The 20,892-nt window shown below is 39.9% G+C and overlaps 1 protein-coding gene across 5 annotated transcripts in view; it reads right to left on the bottom strand.

The window, feature by feature from the left end:
• The window catches only part of ankfn1a (ankyrin repeat and fibronectin type III domain containing 1a), a 74,046-nt gene that overhangs the window by 12,961 nt on the left and 40,193 nt on the right, over positions 1–20,892 (bottom strand). For all 5 annotated transcript variants that reach the window (XM_076081665.1, XM_076081667.1, XM_076081666.1 and 2 more), the window contains 13 exons: positions 20,008–20,202; positions 17,392–17,505; positions 15,205–15,302; positions 14,270–14,360; positions 13,222–13,329; positions 9,853–9,952; positions 9,392–9,524; positions 9,020–9,136; positions 8,624–8,839; positions 7,682–7,848; positions 6,159–6,312; positions 3,778–3,946; positions 1,862–2,028 (listed from right to left, as the gene is read on the bottom strand). In XM_076081665.1, the coding sequence (XP_075937780.1) occupies positions 1,862–2,028; positions 3,778–3,946; positions 6,159–6,312; positions 7,682–7,848; positions 8,624–8,839; positions 9,020–9,136; positions 9,392–9,524; positions 9,853–9,952; positions 13,222–13,329; positions 14,270–14,360; positions 15,205–15,302; positions 17,392–17,505; positions 20,008–20,202 (1,829 nt within the window). The remainder of the gene's footprint in view (positions 1–1,861; positions 2,029–3,777; positions 3,947–6,158; positions 6,313–7,681; positions 7,849–8,623; positions 8,840–9,019; positions 9,137–9,391; positions 9,525–9,852; positions 9,953–13,221; positions 13,330–14,269; positions 14,361–15,204; positions 15,303–17,391; positions 17,506–20,007; positions 20,203–20,892) is intronic.

The following is a 20,892-nucleotide window of genomic DNA, read 5'->3' as shown; positions in this document are numbered from 1 at the left end:
TTAGACATAAAATAATATTAGACATAAAATAATATTAGACAAAATAATATTAGACATAAAATAATATTAGACATAAAATAATATTAGATATAAAATAATATTAGACATAAAATAATATTAGATATAAAATAATATTAGACATAAAATAATATTAGACAAAATAATATTAGACATAAAATAATATTAGACATAAAATAATATTAGACAAAATAATATTAGACATAAAATAATATTAGACATAAAATAATATTAGACAAAATAATATTAGACATAAAATAATATTAGACATAAAATAATATTAGACAAAATAATATTAGACATAAAATAATATTAGACATAAAATAATATTAGACAAAATAATATTAGACATAAAATAATATTAGACATAAAATAATATTAGATATAAAATAATATTAGATATAAAATAATATTAGACATAAATAATATTAGATATAAAATAATATTAGACATAAAATAATATTAGATATAAAATAATATTAGACATAAAATAATATTAGACATAAAATAATATTAGATATAAAATAATATTAGACATAAAATAATATTAGACATAAAATAATATTAGATATAAAATAATATTAGACATAAAATAATATTAGATATAAAATAATATTAGATATAAAATAATATTAGACATAAAATAATATTAGACATAAAATAATATTAGACATAAAATAATATTAGACAAAATAATATTAGACATAAAATAATATTAGACATAAAATAATATTAGACAAAATAATATTAGACATAAAATAATATTAGACATAAAATAATATTAGACATAAAATAATATTAGACAAAATAATATTAGACATAAAATAATATTAGACAAAATAATATTAGACATAAAATAATATTAGACATAAAATAATATTAGACATAAAATAATATTAGACAAAATAATATTAGACATAAAATAATATTAGACATAAAATAATATTAGACAAAATAATATTAGACATAAAATAATATTAGACATAAAATAATATTAGATATAAAATAACATTAGACATAAAATAATATTAGATATAAAATAATATTAGACATAAAATAATATTAGACATAAAATAATATTAGATATAAAATAATATTAGACATAAAATAATATTAGACATAAAATAATATTAGATATAAAATAATATTAGATTTAAAATAATATTAGACATAAAATAATATTAGACATAAAATAATATTAGACATAAAATAATATTAGACAAAATAATATTAGACATAAAATAATATTAGACATAAAATAATATTAGACAAAATAATATTAGACATAAAATAATATTAGACATAAAATAATATTAGATATAAAATAACATTAGACATAAAATAATATTAGATATAAAATAATATTAGACATAAAATAATATTAGACATAAAATAATATTAGATATAAAATAATATTAGACATAAAATAATATTAGACATAAAATAATATTAGATATAAAATAATATTAGACATAAAATAATATTAGACAAAATAATATTAGACATAAAATAATATTAGACATAAAATAATATTAGACATAAAATAATATTAGACATAAAATAATATTAGATATAAAATAATATCACAGATGTAACAAAGCACATCTTCTGTTCAGGAAGATGACCATGCTCTCTGACTGAAAGCTCCCACCAGATTGACATTCATTTCTAATCAATCAAACCACATATTGAAAAACATTTTTAAACTAAATCCAGAGACACATAACAGTTCGTCCGGTCCCTGAAATGCATGCTGGGATCCTCCCAAAGCATTCTGGGTAACGTGGGCTCAGTATTTGTGCCGTACGAGGATGAAGGTAAAACCTGTGTGTTGGTTCCTCACCTGTATGTAGTCCAGGATCAGCTGGTGTCTCTGTTTAGCCGACGCAACCTCACCGTCACTGATGGCTTCTCGCAATGCCTGCTGGGTAATGAGAGCGTCCAGGTCCAGCACGGAGGACAGGCGGCAGTACAGACTGATGAACTTCTCTTTGAAGGTGCAGAAGTGAACTGAAGGAAGAAAAAAACACCGAGATGAAGACGAGGAAGAAGAGGAAGAAGAGCCAACGATGGAAATAAATCCACAACCATAAAGTTCTCAATTAACCAAAACAAAATAAAAATAAAACCACAAACTGACATAAAAAACATTCTGCAGATGGATGTAAAAACAAATATTATATATTCAACAAACAAACATTTACAACATTTTGTAAGAGGACAGAATTCATCTGACAATAATCTGTGTTAATCTGAACGATAACGGTTTATAATCTGGACGATAATGGTTGATAATCTGGACAATAACCTGTGTTAATCTGGACGATAATGGTTGATAATCTGTACGATAATGGTTTATAATCTGTACGATAATGGTTTATAATCTGTACGATAATGGTTGATAATCTGGACGATAATGGTTGATAATCTGGATGATAATGGTTGATAATCTGGACGATAATGGTTTATAATCTGGACGATAATGGTTTATAATCTGGACGATAATGGTTGATAATCTGGACGATAATGGTTGATAATCTGTACGATAATGGTTGATAATCTGTACGATAATGGTTAATAATCTGTACGATAATGGTTGATAATCTGTACGATAATGGTTGATAATCTGTACGATAATGGTTTATAATCTGTACGATAATGGTTTATAATCTGTACGATAATGGTTTATAATCTGGACGATAATGGTTGATAATCTGGACGATAATGGTTGATAATCTGGACGATAATGGTTGATAATCTGGATGATAATGGTTGATAATCTGGACGATAATGGTTGATAATCTGTACGATAATGGTTGATAATCTGTACGATAATGGTTGATAATCTGTACGATAATGGTTGATAATCTGTACGATAATGGTTGATAATCTGTACAATAATGGTTGATAATATCGACGATTGTCAATGAAAATCTGGATGATAATCTGTGAAAATCTGAAGGATGATCAGTGAGAATCTGAACTAAAGCAGGTTATATCTGGACTATAACCCGGGATAATCTAGATGACAGCTGGTAAAAGTCTTGATGATAATTGGTGAAAATGTGGGACTTTTTGGGTGGAAATTTGGTAAAAAAGTGCTATAAATCTGGTCCCATGTTCAGAGACTTTCCTTCAGAGAGACGCAGTTGGTGAGGAGGTCAGTGTGTGTACAAAGAGGCAGTATTGTGCAGTGTGTATGGGTGTTATTGACACATTCTTGTGTGTGTGTTTGTGTGTGTGTGGGGTGGGGGTCAGCAGAGAGGCCGTCCTGCTGGAGCCTGCAGACTGATTTAGTGCTGCTCCCTGCAGACGGAGGTGTGTGTGTGTCTGTGTGTGTGTGTGTGTGTGTGTGTGTGTGTGTAACACAGCTCAGTCTGTCCACCTCAACACAGTCAGCACAGACGACCTGCATGAAGCTGCATTCATGTGTATGTAGCATTGTAACTCCTTTATATCCTGTTTACTTTAATCGACATTAATGCATCATATTCTATAAGATCATCATGTGTTTGTAACGTCTCTGTTCTGTGAGAACCTCGGATCTCTAAAAAGAACAAACAGCTTTGTGACAATGAATTTTCCATCTGATCCAAGAGGCTTTTTAAAGAGTTTATTTAGCTGAAGAAGGACGAGGATTTTCTCTACACATCTGGAGATACGTGGTTTTACCAGGACAGGAAGGGGATGAACAACTGTCATCTGAAAAGTAACTGGTTACTAATTTAAAAGTGTGTGTGTGTGTGTGTGTGTCGTTACCGAGCTCGAACATCTGCAGAGGGAGGTGGAGGAACCCTGACAGGGGGGTGTAGGGGTTGGACTGTCCGGGGGCGGAGCAAACGTCGTCGGCCGCCGGCAGCAGCAGCAGGAAGGAGACGCCGTGACCGAGCTCCACAACCTCCTGACTGTACAGGCGGAAGTGACGGGCCTGCACGCACACACACACACACACACACACACACACACACACACACACACACACACACACACACACACACACACACACACACACACACACACACACACACAATCTGGATGATAATCTGTGATAATCTGGATGATGATGGGTTATAATCTGGACTAAAACGGTGATAATCTGGATAATAATCAGTGAAAATCTGGGTAATAATAGGTGATAATCTAGATCACACGTGTCAAACTCAAGGCCCGCCACGTCATTTTATGTGGCCCGCAAATCAACCAGCAAAAAACAAACAAAAAAAACAAAAACTTTTTTTTATTTTGGAAAATAAAATTTAAATTAGACTTGAAAATAAAAGTATCCCCATGGTCGAAATTCTGAGATAGCATGTTGTCTGTGTACCGACATTAACACTATCACAACAGGTGGACAGGAGAGGGAACAGCCCGTAAAGAGGTTTTCCAACAAGTGATTGAGTTGAAAAAGATCGACAAATAATCCCAAAATGTCCACGAAGAGAAAAATTGATGCAGAGGGAAGAAAATGTAATTTAAGATGGGAAAGAGAAAACATGTCTGTGCTTCAAGGAGGACAACGGGTCTGTCTTCTGTGTTATGATGCGTGTCGGTGATGAAGGATACAATTCACGTCGGCATTTTGACACCAAACACGGAGCTAAATTTAGCCTCCAAGAAAAACTAATTGTCCAAGAATTAAAAGGCAGAGTGCAATCACAGCAGAATATATTTACAGAAGCTACAGCCCAGTGCTGCTAAAGGTATGTGAGCAGGTGAGCTCCGATCCAGATACAGACTTTTACAAATGTTAGTTTGTGAAGAAACACCATCGCAGACCGAGTTCAGGAACTAGCAGCAATCTAACAACACAGCTAGCTAAGAGACGAGATACATCATCTATCAGTGTTTGTAAGAGGCTCAAGGCAGACCTGACCTTAGTGAGGAGCTCTTGGATGTAGCTGCCATGCACGGGACGACGACGGGGACATTAGTGATGCAGAGAGGTGACAAAAATAGCTTTGAACAAAGTTAATGTAATAACTTGTGTTTGATGATATTTGTCTTTGTTATTTTCTTTAAAAGTTTGATCTTTGATAGAGTAATGTGGGTTTCTTAACCCTAAATTAAAATGATTGATGTTATAACAGAAATGTGCTTAAATATCATTTTACATTAATATAACTGCATGTACAATATTTTTACACTTGAATAAACAATAATCAAAAGCAGAGACAGTTATTTAACAATATGTTAAGAGTAGTTACAGTTATACAGTCTTACAGTTACAACCGGCCCTTTGAGGGAAACATGATGCTGATGTGGCCCGGAGTGAAAATGAGTTTGACACCCCTGATCTAGATGGAAATCTGTGATAATCTTGGGCGACTGTGGCTAAGTGGAGAGCAGGGTCGTCCTTCAATCAGAGGGTCGGCGGTTCGATCCCCGACTCCACTCGTCGCATGTCGATGTGTCCTTGAGCAAAGACACTTAACCTCAACATGTCTCCCGTAGCTGAGCCTCCGGTGTGTGAACGTGATAGATTCTGAATAGTAAGTCGCTTTGGATAAAAGCGTCTGCTAAATGACTGTAATGTAATGTAATCTTGAATATAATCTGTGATAATCTGGACGATAATGGTTGATAATATGGAAAATAACTGGAAATAATGTGGATAATAATCTGTGATAATCACGAGGATAACACACACACACTAACTTTAACTATAACCAAAGAAACAGGCTCTTTCTTTAACTTGATGTTTTACTGTAAAGGTGGTGAGACAACATCAACAGATTTTGTCTCCACAAGGTGAGTAGAACACCTCAATCTCAAGATTTCAATAACGGAACAACTGAAGTTTAAAACAGTAAAGCTGGAAAACTGAAATAAAACCTTTAATGTGAATCGTAAATGAAGAGAAATCTACAAACATCAACTGTTTCTTAATCTCTTAACGATAAAAATAATCTACTACGATTACGAAAACATTTACATGAAACATATATAAATGTACAGAAGATCTTTACTATTTAAGATAATTACTTGTTTAATAAAATCCCCACATAAAAAACAAACCAGCTCAGATTTTAAGCATAAAACAAAATGAATCAATTTAACCGACGAGTCCTGATTTTCAACATGAGCTTCTCCTCCTTTAACTGCAGACTGATGCTGATGCTCATTATGGTAACGATCTTTACCTGGGGCAGAGGTAGGTTCAGGTGTTTCAGCAGAGACTTGATCGCCGTCTGTAGCTCGTAGTACAGTAAAGGGGCGTGGCTTTCTGTACTGGACTCCGCCTCCTCGCTCTTGTCACCTGCAGCCGACAGCGTCTGGATCCAGTCCCACTCCTCCCTGAACAACCATTAAATATGAACTGTTAATAATACGTCTCCACTGTGACTGTGATTAGGAATAATTCATATTGTATTAATATGTTTTAAAAAGGTCAAAATACCAGCACGTTCCTGCCAATCAGCATGATATGATATCAATAATATATATTTAATATAATAACATGATCAGCTGCAAGTGTTAACATTATTAAAGAAAGACCAAATCAACAGCAGCTTCAGTCCAACACACAAACTTTAATTATTGTTTTGTGTTTGAATGGTTTGGTATTTATCTTTCCTTGTTCACACACACACACACACACACACACACACACACACACACACACACACACACACACACACACACTGTGTAACGTAATACGGTCAGATGAGTTGAATGAGAGCCGATCTGAAGGTGCAAACAGCTCTCATTGCACAGAGCTTCTCTGGAAGTCTCAAGTATTCATACACATGAATACATGAACACACACACTCACCAATGATCTCTCTCATGATTCAAACTAAGGCTGCACAGTTAATCTAATATTAATCTCAATCCCACAATTAAATTAACGTGATCGACTGTGATATAGACGTTTAAAACCACTTGTAGAAAACGTCGCTGCATGTCAAAATCAAGCGCTCCCTAAACTAACAGCCACCAGGGGGCGATGCAGATGTTTGGAGCTTCACATCTGCTGCAGTAAAATGAGAGGTTTTCTAAAGGGACTCTTGAGAAGATGTCCGTTAAACAAAGGGAACTTTACCAGCTCATTGTCAGCATCACATGTTTCAAAATCTGGAAAACCAGATGTATAATGGTAATAAAACAGACTGTAATGGACGGCAACATGGTGGTGAAACATGTAGTCACTGAACTCAGGAGAAGGAGAACTATTGATAAGAGCCAGTCCCTCCCGTGGCATTTGTTGGACTTTTGACCCAAGCACACAGCACTTTTTCTTGTATCTGTCTTTGTCTTTGTGTTCTTATGTTTGTATACTCGTGAACCATGTATGTATTTGTGGAAACTGTAGATTTGATATAAATTAAATAAAGTTTTCGAAAAAATAAAAAAATAAATAAAGGGACTCTGGTGCTCAGAAACACTACTGCTTTAGTCCACAGGGGGCGCCAGAATCAACACTGAATGAAAAGGTAGTAGTCGTAGTAAGTTGGGTCCGATTTTAATGCAAAGATTTGTCCACCAGGAGGAATGTTGTACAACGTGGGAGTGAAAATATTTTGTCCCTAAAATCAATAAATAATTGTGATCAGAAATAATAATCATTTATGACGTAAAAAAGTGTTATTATGACTGTAAATGTAGAAGTGTTGCTCTCCACCATCTGTCTCTAACTTTAACTCATTGGTGTGTGTTTTTATACCTGGACATGTTGGCGTTTTCTCTTATGCGGCTGTGACAGAGCATGTTGGGGGTCCGCTGGGACACCAGGACTTTGATCTGGTCTACAGAGCTGCTGAGCTTCAGGTAACCCAGGTAGAGTCCCGGGGCCAGACGGTGGGTGCTGCGCCGCTGGTACGCCAAGATGTCCTGCAGGAGTTAACGTTAGCATCAGACGTCTGGATCTCAAGTTGTCAGAGAAACAAACTGAGCTAACGTTAGCATCAGACGTCTGCATCTCAAGTTATCAGAGGAACAAGCTGAGCTAACGTTAGCATCAGACACCTGGATCTCAAGTTATCAGAGGAACAAGCTGAGCTAACGTTAGCATCAGATGTCTGGATCTCAAGTTATCAGAGGAACAAGCTCAGCTAACGTTAGCATCAGACGTCTGGATCTCAAGTTATCAGAGAAACAAGCTGAGCTAATGTTAGCATCAGACGTCTGGATCTCAAGTTATCAGAGAAACAAGCTGAGCTAACGTTAGCATCAGACGTCTGGATATTAAGTTATCAGAGGAACAAGCTGAGCTAACGTTAGCATCAGACGTCTGGATCTCAAGTTATCAGAGAAACAAGCTGAGCTAACGTTAGCATCAGACGTCTGGATATTAAGTTATCAGAGGAACAAGCTGAGCTAACGTTAGCATCAGACGTCTGGATCTCAAGTTATCAGAGAAACAAGCTGAGCTAACGTTAGCATCAGATGTCTGGATATTAAGTTATCAGAGGAACAAGCTGAGCTAACGTTAGCGTCAGACGTCTGGATATTAAGTTATCAGAGGAACAAGCTGAGCTAACGTTAGCATCAGACGTCTGGATATTAAGTTATCAGAGGAAGAAGCTGACCTAACGTTAGCATCAGACGTCTGGATCTTAAATTATCAGAGTCTTTAGAGACTCTTTGGTCCGAGGAGCTTCTTCACCTGTATGGTGATGATGAGGATGTCGAGGGCGTACGGTTCCTCAGGTGTGGACAGGGACTTTCTCTGGCTCTGCAGCTTGGTCACCTGCATCCACTTCCCGCTGAGCAGCGAGTGCTGGCTCTCCACGTCGCGGATGGTCACCAGCAGCACGTTGCCGTGTCGGTCCTTGATGGGCTCGTAGTGGACCCGGCCCAGGTTGTGAGTCCCCAGGAGGTTCTGCAGGACCAGTCAGTACACACACACACACCTTCATATGTTAGAACATGATAACAACAATCAAATGATTTATATGTATAGATATATAATCTGCACTTGTGATTCAGTTTATTCACTCGGTGTGAGTTTTCCTTTGTGACAACGTCACGTTCAGGTCTTGCGGTTTTTTTGGGTTCTGACCTGCAGTTGGCTGGCAGCGGTGAGCATCTTGTGCCGAGCCTGCAGGGTGGAGGACGAAGACATGGACACCGACATACTCTGTCTCAGCCATCGGACGTCCTCCCACATACAGGACAGCTGCAGAGACAGACAGACATTATTTATCTAAACCGAGCAGCTTCTATTGTTTGTTTTCTATTATTTATTAAACAGCTGGATCTTAAGTTATCGGAGACACAAGCTGAGCTAATGTTAGCGTCAGACGTCTGGATCTTAAGTTATTGGAGACACAAGCTGAGCTAACGTTAGCGTCAGACGTCTGGATCTGCATAAAGATGGAGACCATGTACTACTTTGCATGCTGGGTAATAAAGCCCCCGTAGCAGCCGTTACCTTGGTGAACCAGAGGAAGTCCTGCATTAAGGAGCTGCTGTAGGAGTCGTCCACCTCCACGATGGGGATCTGGTCCTCGGCCGTCACCAGTAAACTGTCCTTGTGGTAGAAGACAGCAGCCAGGTAGATCCCCCTGTAGACCAACAGCACAGGGCTCCATTAAAACCAGGTCTATTGATGGACAGGATGTGTGTTTCTTCTATTGATGTCATTGATAACATCAGAGAAGTGAAACGTTCAAACAAACAGCAGCAAATACTGACTTTGATGGGGACTATTTTCAGCGGCGGATTAATCCACGTTTAGTGAGTATTTGTGGCAGCAGGATTTAGTCAAGAACAGATATTATGTATATTTATACGTCTTTAAGGGTCCTCAGATGTTTTTATTTACACTTTGTTCAACTCTCAATGAAAATGTTATTTTTAGACTTGCGCAGTTAGTTTTTGTTCAGAACAAACCTCCTCAGAGTCTTTACAAACTTGTTGGAGGAGTTAAAGAGATGCTTCAGACTTCTGGACACAGACTGCTTCCTGCTTGGGTTCTGGAGCTTTGAGGAGTCTGCACACAGGAAGAGGAAGAGGAGGAGGAAGAAGGAGCGGAAGAAGGAAGAGGAGGAGGAGGAGGAGGAGGAAGAAGAGGAAGAAGCAGAAGAAGGAGCAGAATGAATGTTAACATCAGTAGAGGTCTACTTGCTGACAGATTCCTGATCATCATCCATCAATCTGAACGATGTTCTTCATCAATAACATGAAGACATTTATCTTCTGACAAAGGTCACTGTTTGTGTCTGTGTGTGTGTGTACATGTGTGTGTGTTCTCTACCTGTTCACTACCTGCTCAGGTACTCGGTTCTCTACCTGTTCACTACCTGCTCAGGTACTCGGTTCTCTACCTGTTCAGGTACTCTGTTCACTACCTGTTCAGGTACTCGGTTCTCTACCTGTTCAGGTACTCGGTTCTCTACCTGTTCAGGTACTCTGTTCTCTACCTGCTCAGGTACTCGGTTCTCTACCTGCTCAGGTACTCGGTTCTCTACCTGCTCAGGTACTCTGTTCTCTACCTGCTCAGGTACTCTGTTCACTACCTGTTCAGGTACTCGGTTCTCTACCTGTTCAGGTGCTCTGTTCTCTACCTGTTCAGGTGCTCTGTTCTCTACCTGTTCAGGTACTCTGTTCTCTACCTGTTCAGGTACTCTGTTCACTACCTGTTCAGGTACTCTGTACTCTACCTGTTCAGGTACTCTGTTCTCTTCTTGTTCAGGTACTCTGTTCGCTACCTGTTCAGGTACTCTGTTCGCTACCTGTTCAGGTACTCGGTTCTCTACCTGCTCAGGTACTCTGTTCTCTACCTGTTCAGGTACTCTGTTCGCTACCTGTTCAGGTACTCTGTTCGCTACCTGTTCAGGTACTCGGTTCTCTACCTGCTCAGGTACTCTGTTCTCTACCTGTTCAGGTACTCTGTTCTCTACCTGTTCAGGTACTCTGTTCGCTACCTGCTCAGGTACTCGGTTCTCTACCTGCTCAGGTACTCGGTTCTCTACCTGCTCAGGTACTCTGTTCGCTACCTGTTCAGGTACTCTGTTCGCTACCTGTTCAGGTACTCTGTTCGCTACCTGTTCAGGTACTCTGTTCGCTACCTGTTCAGGTACTCTGTTCGCTACCTGCTCAGGTACTCGGTTCTCTACCTGCTCAGGTACTCTGTTCTCTACCTGTTCAGGTACTCTGTTCGCTACCTGTTCAGGTACTCTGTTCGCTACCTGTTCAGGTACTCTGTTCGCTACCTGTTCAGGTACTCTGTTCGCTACCTGTTCGCTACCTGTTCAGGTACTCTGTTCGCTACCTGTTCAGGTACTCTGTTCGCTACCTGTTCGCTACCTGTTCAGGTACTCGGTTCTCTACCTGCTCAGGTACTCTGTTCTCTACCTGTTCAGGTACTCTGTTCGCTACCTGTTCAGGTACTCTGTTCGCTACCTGTTCAGGTACTCTGTTCGCTACCTGTTCAGGTACTCTGTTCGCTACCTGTTCAGGTACTCTGTTCGCTACCTGTTCAGGTACTCTGTTCGCTACCTGCTCAGGTACTCGGTTCTCTACCTGCTCAGGTACTCTGTTCTCTACCTGTTCAGGTACTCTGTTCGCTACCTGTTCAGGTACTCTGTTCGCTACCTGTTCAGGTACTCTGTTCGCTACCTGTTCAGGTACTCTGTTCGCTACCTGTTCGCTACCTGTTCAGGTACTCTGTTCGCTACCTGTTCAGGTACTCTGTTCGCTACCTGTTCGCTACCTGTTCAGGTACTCGGTTCTCTACCTGCTCAGGTACTCTGTTCTCTACCTGTTCAGGTACTCTGTTCGCTACCTGTTCAGGTACTCTGTTCGCTACCTGTTCAGGTACTCTGTTCGCTACCTGTTCAGGTACTCTGTTCGCTACCTGTTCGCTACCTGTTCAGGTACTCTGTTCGCTACCTGTTCAGGTACTCGGTACTCGGTTCTCTAAAGTAAGGTTCATGTGGAGCAGCGATGTGTTCGAGATCATCAAAGTGCAGCAAACAGAGAGAATCTAAACTTCTCTCCTGATTTAACAGAAACCCTCAGAGACTTCCTCTACATCCATCTCTCTGTACCTCACCTTGACTTCACCGTGTTGACAGTCATGAGGAATGAAAAGAACTTCAGCTTTCAAAGATTTATTTCTGCAACAAGCTTTCACATTCATTTTTCTAAAACTCGTGTTTGTTTTCGATCATGTTCAAGGTCTGACTCCCACTTCTTCTGTCATCACACTGACAGGATGCACCGAGACGTAAAGTCTGTTACCATACGTTAGATTAACGCTCGTCTTCTGTGATTATTGTCTCTGCACTTTGATATTATTTTTTGTCATATTTTAAATGTCAATTTTATCCGTGTTTTCTTTACTTTTGCTGTACTTACTTTTATTTCTATTTATTTATTTGTTAATTGTTATGCATCGAAACACCAAGGACAATTCTTCATATGTGAAAACCTACATGACAATTAACCCAATCATAATTCTGAAGATGGGAAAAGGGAGAAATAATCTTTGAATTAAAAAAATTAATAAATACAAATATGCACCTTTAGTAAATTAGAAAATACAGCCTGCTTTAAAAAAACAATAACTTAAAGACGACATAAAACATAATATGTTTTTCTTTTAGCTCTGTTTTTGGTCTCCACCAACAAATACCTGTCTCTATAGATACAAATATATCTTCATTTATACTCTATAGTTTACAGATGCTAAATACTCCATTCAGAGAACAAGCATTTTAAAAGTTGTTTGTTTGTCATCTTGCGTACAGATCTGACAAAACATGAATTCAGACTTTTTACAAATCTGCATCTTCATGTTGTTGTTTCGGCATCATTTTGATCTGTTTATTGCAATTAAATCACAATACTCCTGTGTGAGTAACATGAATGCACACTAATGATCCCGCTGTCAAAAAAATGTGCTTGTCGGTTGGTGTGAACACAGCATTTCTTTGTTTTATGTCTCTTTGTAGCAGTTTTGTGTCTCTTTGTATCAGTTTTGTGTCTCTCTGTGGTTGTTTTGCTTCTTTATGTCGTCGGCTGTGTCTGTCTGCTAATAACATGAGTCATTTCAGTCAATGCTAATATTAAAAGTATTAAATAGTGGAGCTTTAAAGTGCGTCTGGATGAGGAGGAGATCTTACAGCTGTGGGGCCGAACAAACAGAGCGGCAACAACTTTATCAAATTTAGACTTAGATGAAGACAAAAGGTGGTGACGTTTGCTGACAGACCTTTAAGGACACTTCTGGTATTATAGCGTCAGTAAACAACTCACCTCCACAGCAGTAGTGTGTGTGAGTAGCTCGGACCTGCTGCAGCAGACGCTCCATGGCCTCGATGTGGCCCCGCCTCCTGGGCTCCCGACCGTCGCTCTCCCTCCAATCTGAACAAAAGACCGGAGGACCAACAGTGAGAGGACGTCCTCAACAAAAGACCGGAGGACCAACAGTGAGAGGACGTCCTCAACAAAAGACCGGAGGACCAACAGTGAGAGGACGTCCTCAACAAAAGACCTGAGGACCAACAGTGAGAGGACGTCCTCAACAAAAGACCGGAGGACCAACAGTGAGAGGACGTCCTCAACAAAAGACCTGAGGACCAACAGTGAGAGGACGTCCTCAACAAAAGACCGGAGGACCAACAGTGAGAGGACGTCTTCAACAAAAGACCTGAGGACCAACAGTGAGAGGACGTCCTCAACAAAAGACCGGAGGACCAACAGTGAGAGGACGTCCTCAACAAAAGACCGGAGGACCAACAGTGAGAGGACGTCCTCAACAAAAGACCGGAGGACCAACAGTGAGAGGACGTCCTCAACAAAAGACCAGAGGACCAACAGTGAGAGGACGTCTTCAACAAAAGACCGGAGGACCAACAGTGAGAGGACGTCTTCAACAAAAGACCGGAGGACCAACAGTGAGAGGACGTCCTCAACAAAAGACCGGAGGACCAACAGTGAGAGGAAACAACAATTAAGTACAACTTAGCACATACAAGTACTTTAGCACATACAAGTACTTTAGCACATACAAGTACTATAGCACATACAAGTACTTTAGCACATACAAGTACTATAGCTTGGTGATTGGTGCATAAAATTAAAATTAAATAATCAAATCCTCACATTTGAGAAGATGCAACCAGAACATATTTTAATAAAACATTGTGATTATAAATTTTCTGTCTTTTGACAAATCAAATCATGGTTTTTGAACCAACGACAGTCGTCTCTACTCATGAGGTCATCACTGAAGATATTCTTCTATAATGTGCTGTATTGATCAGAGTCGATCAGAGAAGAAGAGTAGAAGTATAGAACTCACTAGAGGGAGCTGCAGATGGAGGCAGGGAGGAGGCCGGAGGACCCCAGCCCTTCATGTTGTACGCCGACACCCGGACGTAGTAGAGTCGACCCTGAACCGTAAGAACACACAGTAGCACGTTAATGTCCATCAAGACCATGAACGCTCCAGGTTACACCAAGTAAAGATGGCTGACGTTGACTTTACACAAAAAGAAATCCACTGCTTCTCCTGACATACTAGAATATATATATATATATATATATAAAGACACAATGTGCAGGTCTTTCATCTGAAATGAGGAATTCACAGAGTCCATGAAAAGAAGGTTTCTCTGTCTGTGACTCAGCTCTACAAAGTGGTCTGGGACATGGAAAAAATTGGTTTGGTTCTTGCGGTCGTTTGTGTGTCTTTCTCGTCATTTTGTGTCTCTTTGTAGTCGTTTTATGTTGAGTTGTTAAGTTTAGCATCCATTTGTCGCAGTTTTGTGTCTCTATGTCTGTTAGTGGAGGTGAAGTGTCTCTTTGCAGTTATTTTGTGTCTCTTTGTAGTGATACAGTCTCTTTTGTGTCTTTGTGGTCATTTTGTGTCTCTTTGTCGTTGTTTTACGTCTCTTTGTTGTCGTTTTTCAGCCTCTTGTAGGTTGTTTTGTAAATCAGTGCTGTTTAGAGCAACATGTGAACAACAGATGCACCACAGTCGATGTATTTATGTGTCAGACGGTGATGCACAGGATGCATGATGAAGGACGGCACACTCTCCAAATGCCACTGATGCCACTCAACGAACACACAACAGCAGAATATGAAGAGATACCAAAACATGAAGGAGACGAGGCAGAGAAGAAGAAGAAGAGCGTCTGTTAGTGTGCTGAACAGGAAGCAGCTGTTATAAGGCCTCAATCACTAAACACAGAGGAGGAGGAGGAGGAGGAGGAGGAGGGATGCTGTTGTTACCGTGGTGAGGCTGCTGATGGTGCACTTGAGGGTCTGAAGATTATCCAACACAATCTCTCCAGCAAGCAGCGAGAAATCCTTCAGGCAGCTCCACTCCACTGCACACACGCACACGCACACACACACACACACAGGTTAAGAGCCCACAAGGCTCTGACAGTTAACAGTCTTTTCATTAGAAATCAATAGTTCCTCCTGAGATGAGCAGATCTCCGTTAACCTTCTCGCTGCTCGTCTCTCAGCCTCCGGACGTCTCTAATTGTCTCTTTGTCTTTGTTCAGTGGGTGAGAATCAAAGCCATGAATTCTTCTCCGTGCCTCTCTGGTTTAAAACATCGTACAGAGGTTGTTAAACGACTATAATAAGTGTGTATGTGTGTGTGTGTGTGTGTGTATGGTTGTGTGTGTGTGTGTGTGTATGGTTGTGTGTGTGTGTGGTTGTGTGAGTGTGTGTGTGTGTATGGTTGTGTGTGTGTGTGTGTGTATGTGTGTGTATGGTTGTGTGTGTGTGTGTGTGTATGGTTGTGTGTGTGTGTGTGTGTGTATGGTTGTGTGTGTGTGTGTGTATGGTTGTGTGTGTGTGTGTGCGTGTGTGTGTATGGTTGTGTGTGTGTGTGTGTGTGTGTATGGTTGTGTGTGTGTATGGTTGTGTGTGTGTGTGTGTGTGTATGGTTGTGTGTGTGTGTGTGTGTGTGCGTGTGTGTGTATGTATGTGTGTATGGTTGTGTGTGCGTGTGTGTGTGTGTATGTATGGTTGTGTGTGTGTGTATGGTTGTGTGTGTGTGTGTGTGTATGGTTGTGTGTGTGTGTGTGTGTGCGTATGGTTGTGTGTGTGTGTGTGTATGGTTGTGTGTGTGTGTGTGTGGTTGTGTGTGTGTGTGTGTATGGTTGTGTGTGTGTGTGTGTGTGTGTATGGTTGTGTGTGTGTGTGTGTGTGTGGTTGTGTGTGTGTGTGTGTGTGTATGGTTGTGTGTGTGTGTGTGTGTGTGTGTATGGTTGTGTGTGTGTGCGTGTGTGTATGGTTGTGTGTGTGTGTGTGTGTGTGTATGGTTGTGTGTGTGTGTGTGTGTGGTTGTGTGTGTGTGTGTATGGTTGTGTGTGTGTGTGTGTGCGTATGGTTGTGTGTGTGTGTGTGTATGGTTGTGTGTGTGTGTGTGTGTATGGTTGTGTGTGTGTGTGTGTGTGTGTATGGTTGTGTGTGTGTGTGTGTGTGTGTATGGTTGTGTGTGTGTGTGTGTGTATGGTGGTGTGTGTGTGTGTGTATGGTTGTGTGTGTGTGTGTGTGTGTGTGTATGGTTGTGTGTGTGTGTGTGTGTATGGTTGTGTGTGTGTGTGTGTGTGTATGGTTGTGTGTGTGTGTGTGTGTGTGTATGGTTGTGTGAGTGTGTGTGTGTGTATGGTTGTGTGTGTGTGTGTGTGTGTATGGTTGTGTGTGTGTGTGTGTGTGTGTGTGTATGGTTGTGTGTGTGTGTGTGTGTGTATGGTTGTGTGTGTGCGTGTGTGTGTGTATGGTTGTGTGTGTGCGTGTGTGTGTGTATGGTTGTGTGTGTGTGTGTGTGTATGGTTGTGTGTGTGTGTGTGTGTGTGTATGGTTGTGTGTGTGTGTGTGTGTGTGTGTGTATGGTTGTGTGTGTGTGTGTGTGTGTGTGTATGGTTGTGTGTGTGTGTGTGTATGGTTGTGTGTGTGTGTGTGTGTGTGTATGGTTGTGTGTGTGTGTGTGTGTGTGTATGGTTGTGTGTGTGTGTGTGTGTGTATGGTTGTGTGTGTGTGTGTGTGTGTGTGTATGGTTGTGTGTGTGTGTGTGTGTGTATGGTTGTGTGTGTGTGTGTGTGTGTGTATGGTTGTGTGTGTGTGTGTGTGTATGGTTGTGTGTGTGTGTGTGTGTGTATGGTTGTGTGTGTGTGTGTGTGTGTGTATGGTGGTGTGTGTGTGTGTGTGTATGGTTGTGTGTGTGTGTGCGTGTGTATGGTTGTGTGTGTGTGTGTGTGTATGGTTGTGTGTGTGTGTGTGTGTGTGTGTATGGTTGTGTGTGTGTGTGTGTGTGTGTATGGTTGTGTGTGTGTGTGTGTGTGTGTGTATGGTTGTGTGTGTGTGTGTGTGTGTGTATGGTTGTGTGTGTGTGTGTGTGTGTGTATGGTTGTGTGTGTGTGTGTGTGTGTGTATGGTTGTGTGTGTGCGTGTGTGTACCTCTGTACTTGGTCACCACAGTAGAGTTCAGACACTGAGGCTCCTGGAAGCTGATGCTCAGCGAGCTGCTACTGCTCACGCTCAGACGAACCATAGACGGGGTCTCCGGGGCACCTGAGCAGGGGCACAAGTTTATCAGTGGTCCAAACAGCTGAGATGAATCCTGACTCTTTAGTACTCGGGTGTAAAAACATAAATAGACTTTATTAGATGAAACAGATGTGATGAAGTCTTCTCTTCATCTCTTCTCTACACAGTGTCTGTGTTAGACTGTAGCTCCTAAATGAAAGTGTTTGAGTGAGAACGTGAAACACATTTCTCTGAGCTCTCACACTCTGATGACTGTAAATTACTTTAAATGAGAAAAAACAGTCAGAGTTTAGTGTAAAAACACTGAACAAGATGGACCTTAATGATGAAGAGATGAAATAAATCTCTAGTCTCTTCCTCCAGACTGAGACACACCGTGAGCTCCTCAAGCATCTGGTTGGGTTCTTCTTTATCTTCTCATATCTCGTTCTATTTCTTTCATCCAGTTTTTCATCTTTGTGGTCGTTTTGCATCTGGTTCAGCTGTTTTCTATTTCTTCTGTATCTCGTTTATAGTCTTTATAATCGTTTCACTTGTTGTTTTACATCTCTTTGTGTTTTTATTTTCTTGTTTAGTTTTTATTTTCTTGTTTAGTTTTTATTTTCTTGTTTAGTTTTTATTTTCTTGATTAGTTTTTATTTTCTTGATTAGTTTTTATTTTCTTGATTAGTTTTTATTTTCTTGATACATTTTGATTTTCTTAATTAGTTTTGATTTTCTTGATTAGTTTTTATTTTCTTGATTAGTTTTGATTTTCTTGATTAGTTTTGATTTTCTTGATTAGTTTTGATTTTCTTGTTTAGTTTTTATTTTCTTGTTTAGTTTTTATTTTCTTGATTCGTTTTTATTTTCTTGATTAGTTTTTATTTTCTTGTTTAGTTTTGATTTTCTTGTTTCGTTTTTATTTTCTTGATTAGTTTTTATTTTCTTGTTTAGTTTTGATTTTCTTGTTTCGTTTTTATTTTCTTGATTAGTTTTGATTTTCTTGTTTAGTTTTGATTTTCTTTGTTACGTGTTGTGTTTTCTCCCCTCCCTTTTTTTCTCTCTCTCTCAGTTCTCCTAACAGATCAATTGGGTGATTGGATTCCACCTGTGGGGGCCGGTTGTCCTGATTGGTGGGTGGCACCAGCGGCAGGCTGGCCAATCGGTGGAGGGAGAGCCGCAGATAAAAGGCAGGAAGCCTCGGCGTTCAGGGGAACTTCTTCATTTCACACTGTTTATGTCAATCCTGAGAACTGAACGTGTTAGTATTTGTGGTGAGAGGTTGTGGACAGTAGGTGAGTCTGGGGTACCCTGTACATTGGCACACACGTAGGATTTTCTGTGTCTAGATACACTAGGTTTATTGGTCGGTGCCTCATCTGTATTTGGGTTTTGGTCGAGCACATTTAGATAAGTTAGAGAAGCCATTTTGTTTGTTGATTTCAGAGGTTAGTTTGTTAGGCCAAGTTCTGTTATCTTTGTTTCAATTGTTTGGCACGATCACACCTGTCCCATCCTCTCCCAAATCTTGTGTTGAGACTCGCTCATCTTTCACTGTCAGTGAGCACAATAAATGTTGCTTATGGTACACGAGCCAGTTGGTTTTCATTTGGGTTATTTTGTGTTAGTCCCTAAATCCTTCCCCTGGACAACAGAGAAGGGACGTAACATTCTTGTTTAGTTTTTACTTTCTTTAGTTTTTAACTGATGTTTCGTCCACTCTGCTGCTGTAATCCTGTAGACTTCCCCTCTGTGGGACTAACAGAGGATTATCTCATCTTATCTTTTGCATCTCTTTTTGTTTCCCGTTCTATTTTTTTCATCTCGTTTTTTCATCTTGTTTCGCTGTTTTCTAGTAGTTTTGTAACTTGTTTATAGTCTTTATAATCGTTTCACTTCTTGTTTTACACCATTTTGCTTCTCTTACGAGATGTAATCCAGATGTTTTGCATCTTGTGTTGTGTCTCTTTGTGTTCTTATGATTCCAACTAGAAATGTGAACAGTCCCTTCAAACAGACCACAGGAAAGTAAATAGAAGCTTTATTAGCCTCGACAGGAATATTACACAGAGCTGGAAATGATCTCTGAAATGAAAAATACTTTCATGAAATCTAACAAACTGTAATAAGTGATAATGTGAAAAGATAAAAATCAATCGGAACATAATATAAATAAATAAAAAGATTAAATCAAATCACTGCACAGACAATATACACCTCCAGTGGTGGAATGTTACTAAGTACATTTACTATTGTTGTACTTGAGTATATCCTTTTGATGCTGCTTCATAATCTACAGCGTTACTTTAAGACCTTCCTGTTCAGCGCTATCAGCATGTCTCTTATATAAGATGCAAGAAAACCTAAATGACTTCGTTCCTTGTGTGTCGAGTGGGATTTGAAACCGGTGCCACTTGTTCTCTCATTGATCTGCTGCAGCTTCTTTCTGTCAAAGCTGCTTTTTGGACAAAAGAATAAATTAATGTAACCTCTCATCTGATAAACGGCGGTGCTGAGTGGAGGTCACACACACACAGGACTCACGTGCATGCTGGAAGCCCGCCGTCATGCGTTTGTACAGCTTGCTCCTCCACTCCCAGGCTTTCAGTTGTTTGTCCTTCTGGCAGGCCTCCAGAGAGAGGCCGTCTCTCTGCGCCTGAGCGGTGAGGTCTGCTGCCCGCCGCTCGGCCTCCGACACCAGAGCGCTCAGGTGGGCCTCCCGACGCTCCACGCTCACGACTAGATAGATAGATAGATAGATATAAACTTTATTTATCCCCAGGGGGAAATTAGTTTGTAGCAGCAGCAATTTACAGAGTAAAATATAACTTATGGAAGGCACAATATATACAATACAATAAAATAACAAAGCAGATATTGAATTTCAAGGAATAGATTAATAAAAAATAAGAAATAGAAATGCACAGTATGTACCATGAATAGAGTGGTATTAACTAGTAACTAAACAACCTGGACAGTAGAGCAAGGATCACCAACAACAAGCAACAACCGTGTAGCGCTGTTGTAGTCATGTGAAGGACGATGATTTGGCCCGAGGTGTTTTATTATAAAGTCTAATAGAGGGCAGGAATGTTTTTCTGAATCTGTCCTTGTGACAGCGGAGCTGGATCAGTCTGGATGAGACTAGGACAGGAAACACACAGAGCAGTTAATGCACCGTTTTCAACTCGGTGCATTAAGGTGCACAGGTTTCAACTCGGTGCGGTGCATTAAGGAAAGCAGCAAAATAGTCAGATGTTTTTTGATCAGTGCATCTTTTTTAACGAACATAAAAAATAAATTCTTCAGGTTCAACGAACGCGGCGACCCCGAGGACTCGTGGTCTGAATGGAGAGCGTCGTGCCTCCTGCTCACATAAAGAAACAGCAGTTTGTGGAGGAGTTGGAGGCTGAAGCGCAGACATCCTTT

Source organism: Anarhichas minor, unplaced genomic scaffold (genome assembly GCF_050575085.1).
Source record: "Anarhichas minor isolate MPS153535 unplaced genomic scaffold, ASM5057508v1 ptg000084l, whole genome shotgun sequence".
Classification (NCBI taxonomy): domain Eukaryota; kingdom Metazoa; phylum Chordata; class Actinopteri; order Perciformes; family Anarhichadidae; genus Anarhichas; species Anarhichas minor.
This window is presented reverse-complemented; position numbering and strand designations above follow the sequence as displayed.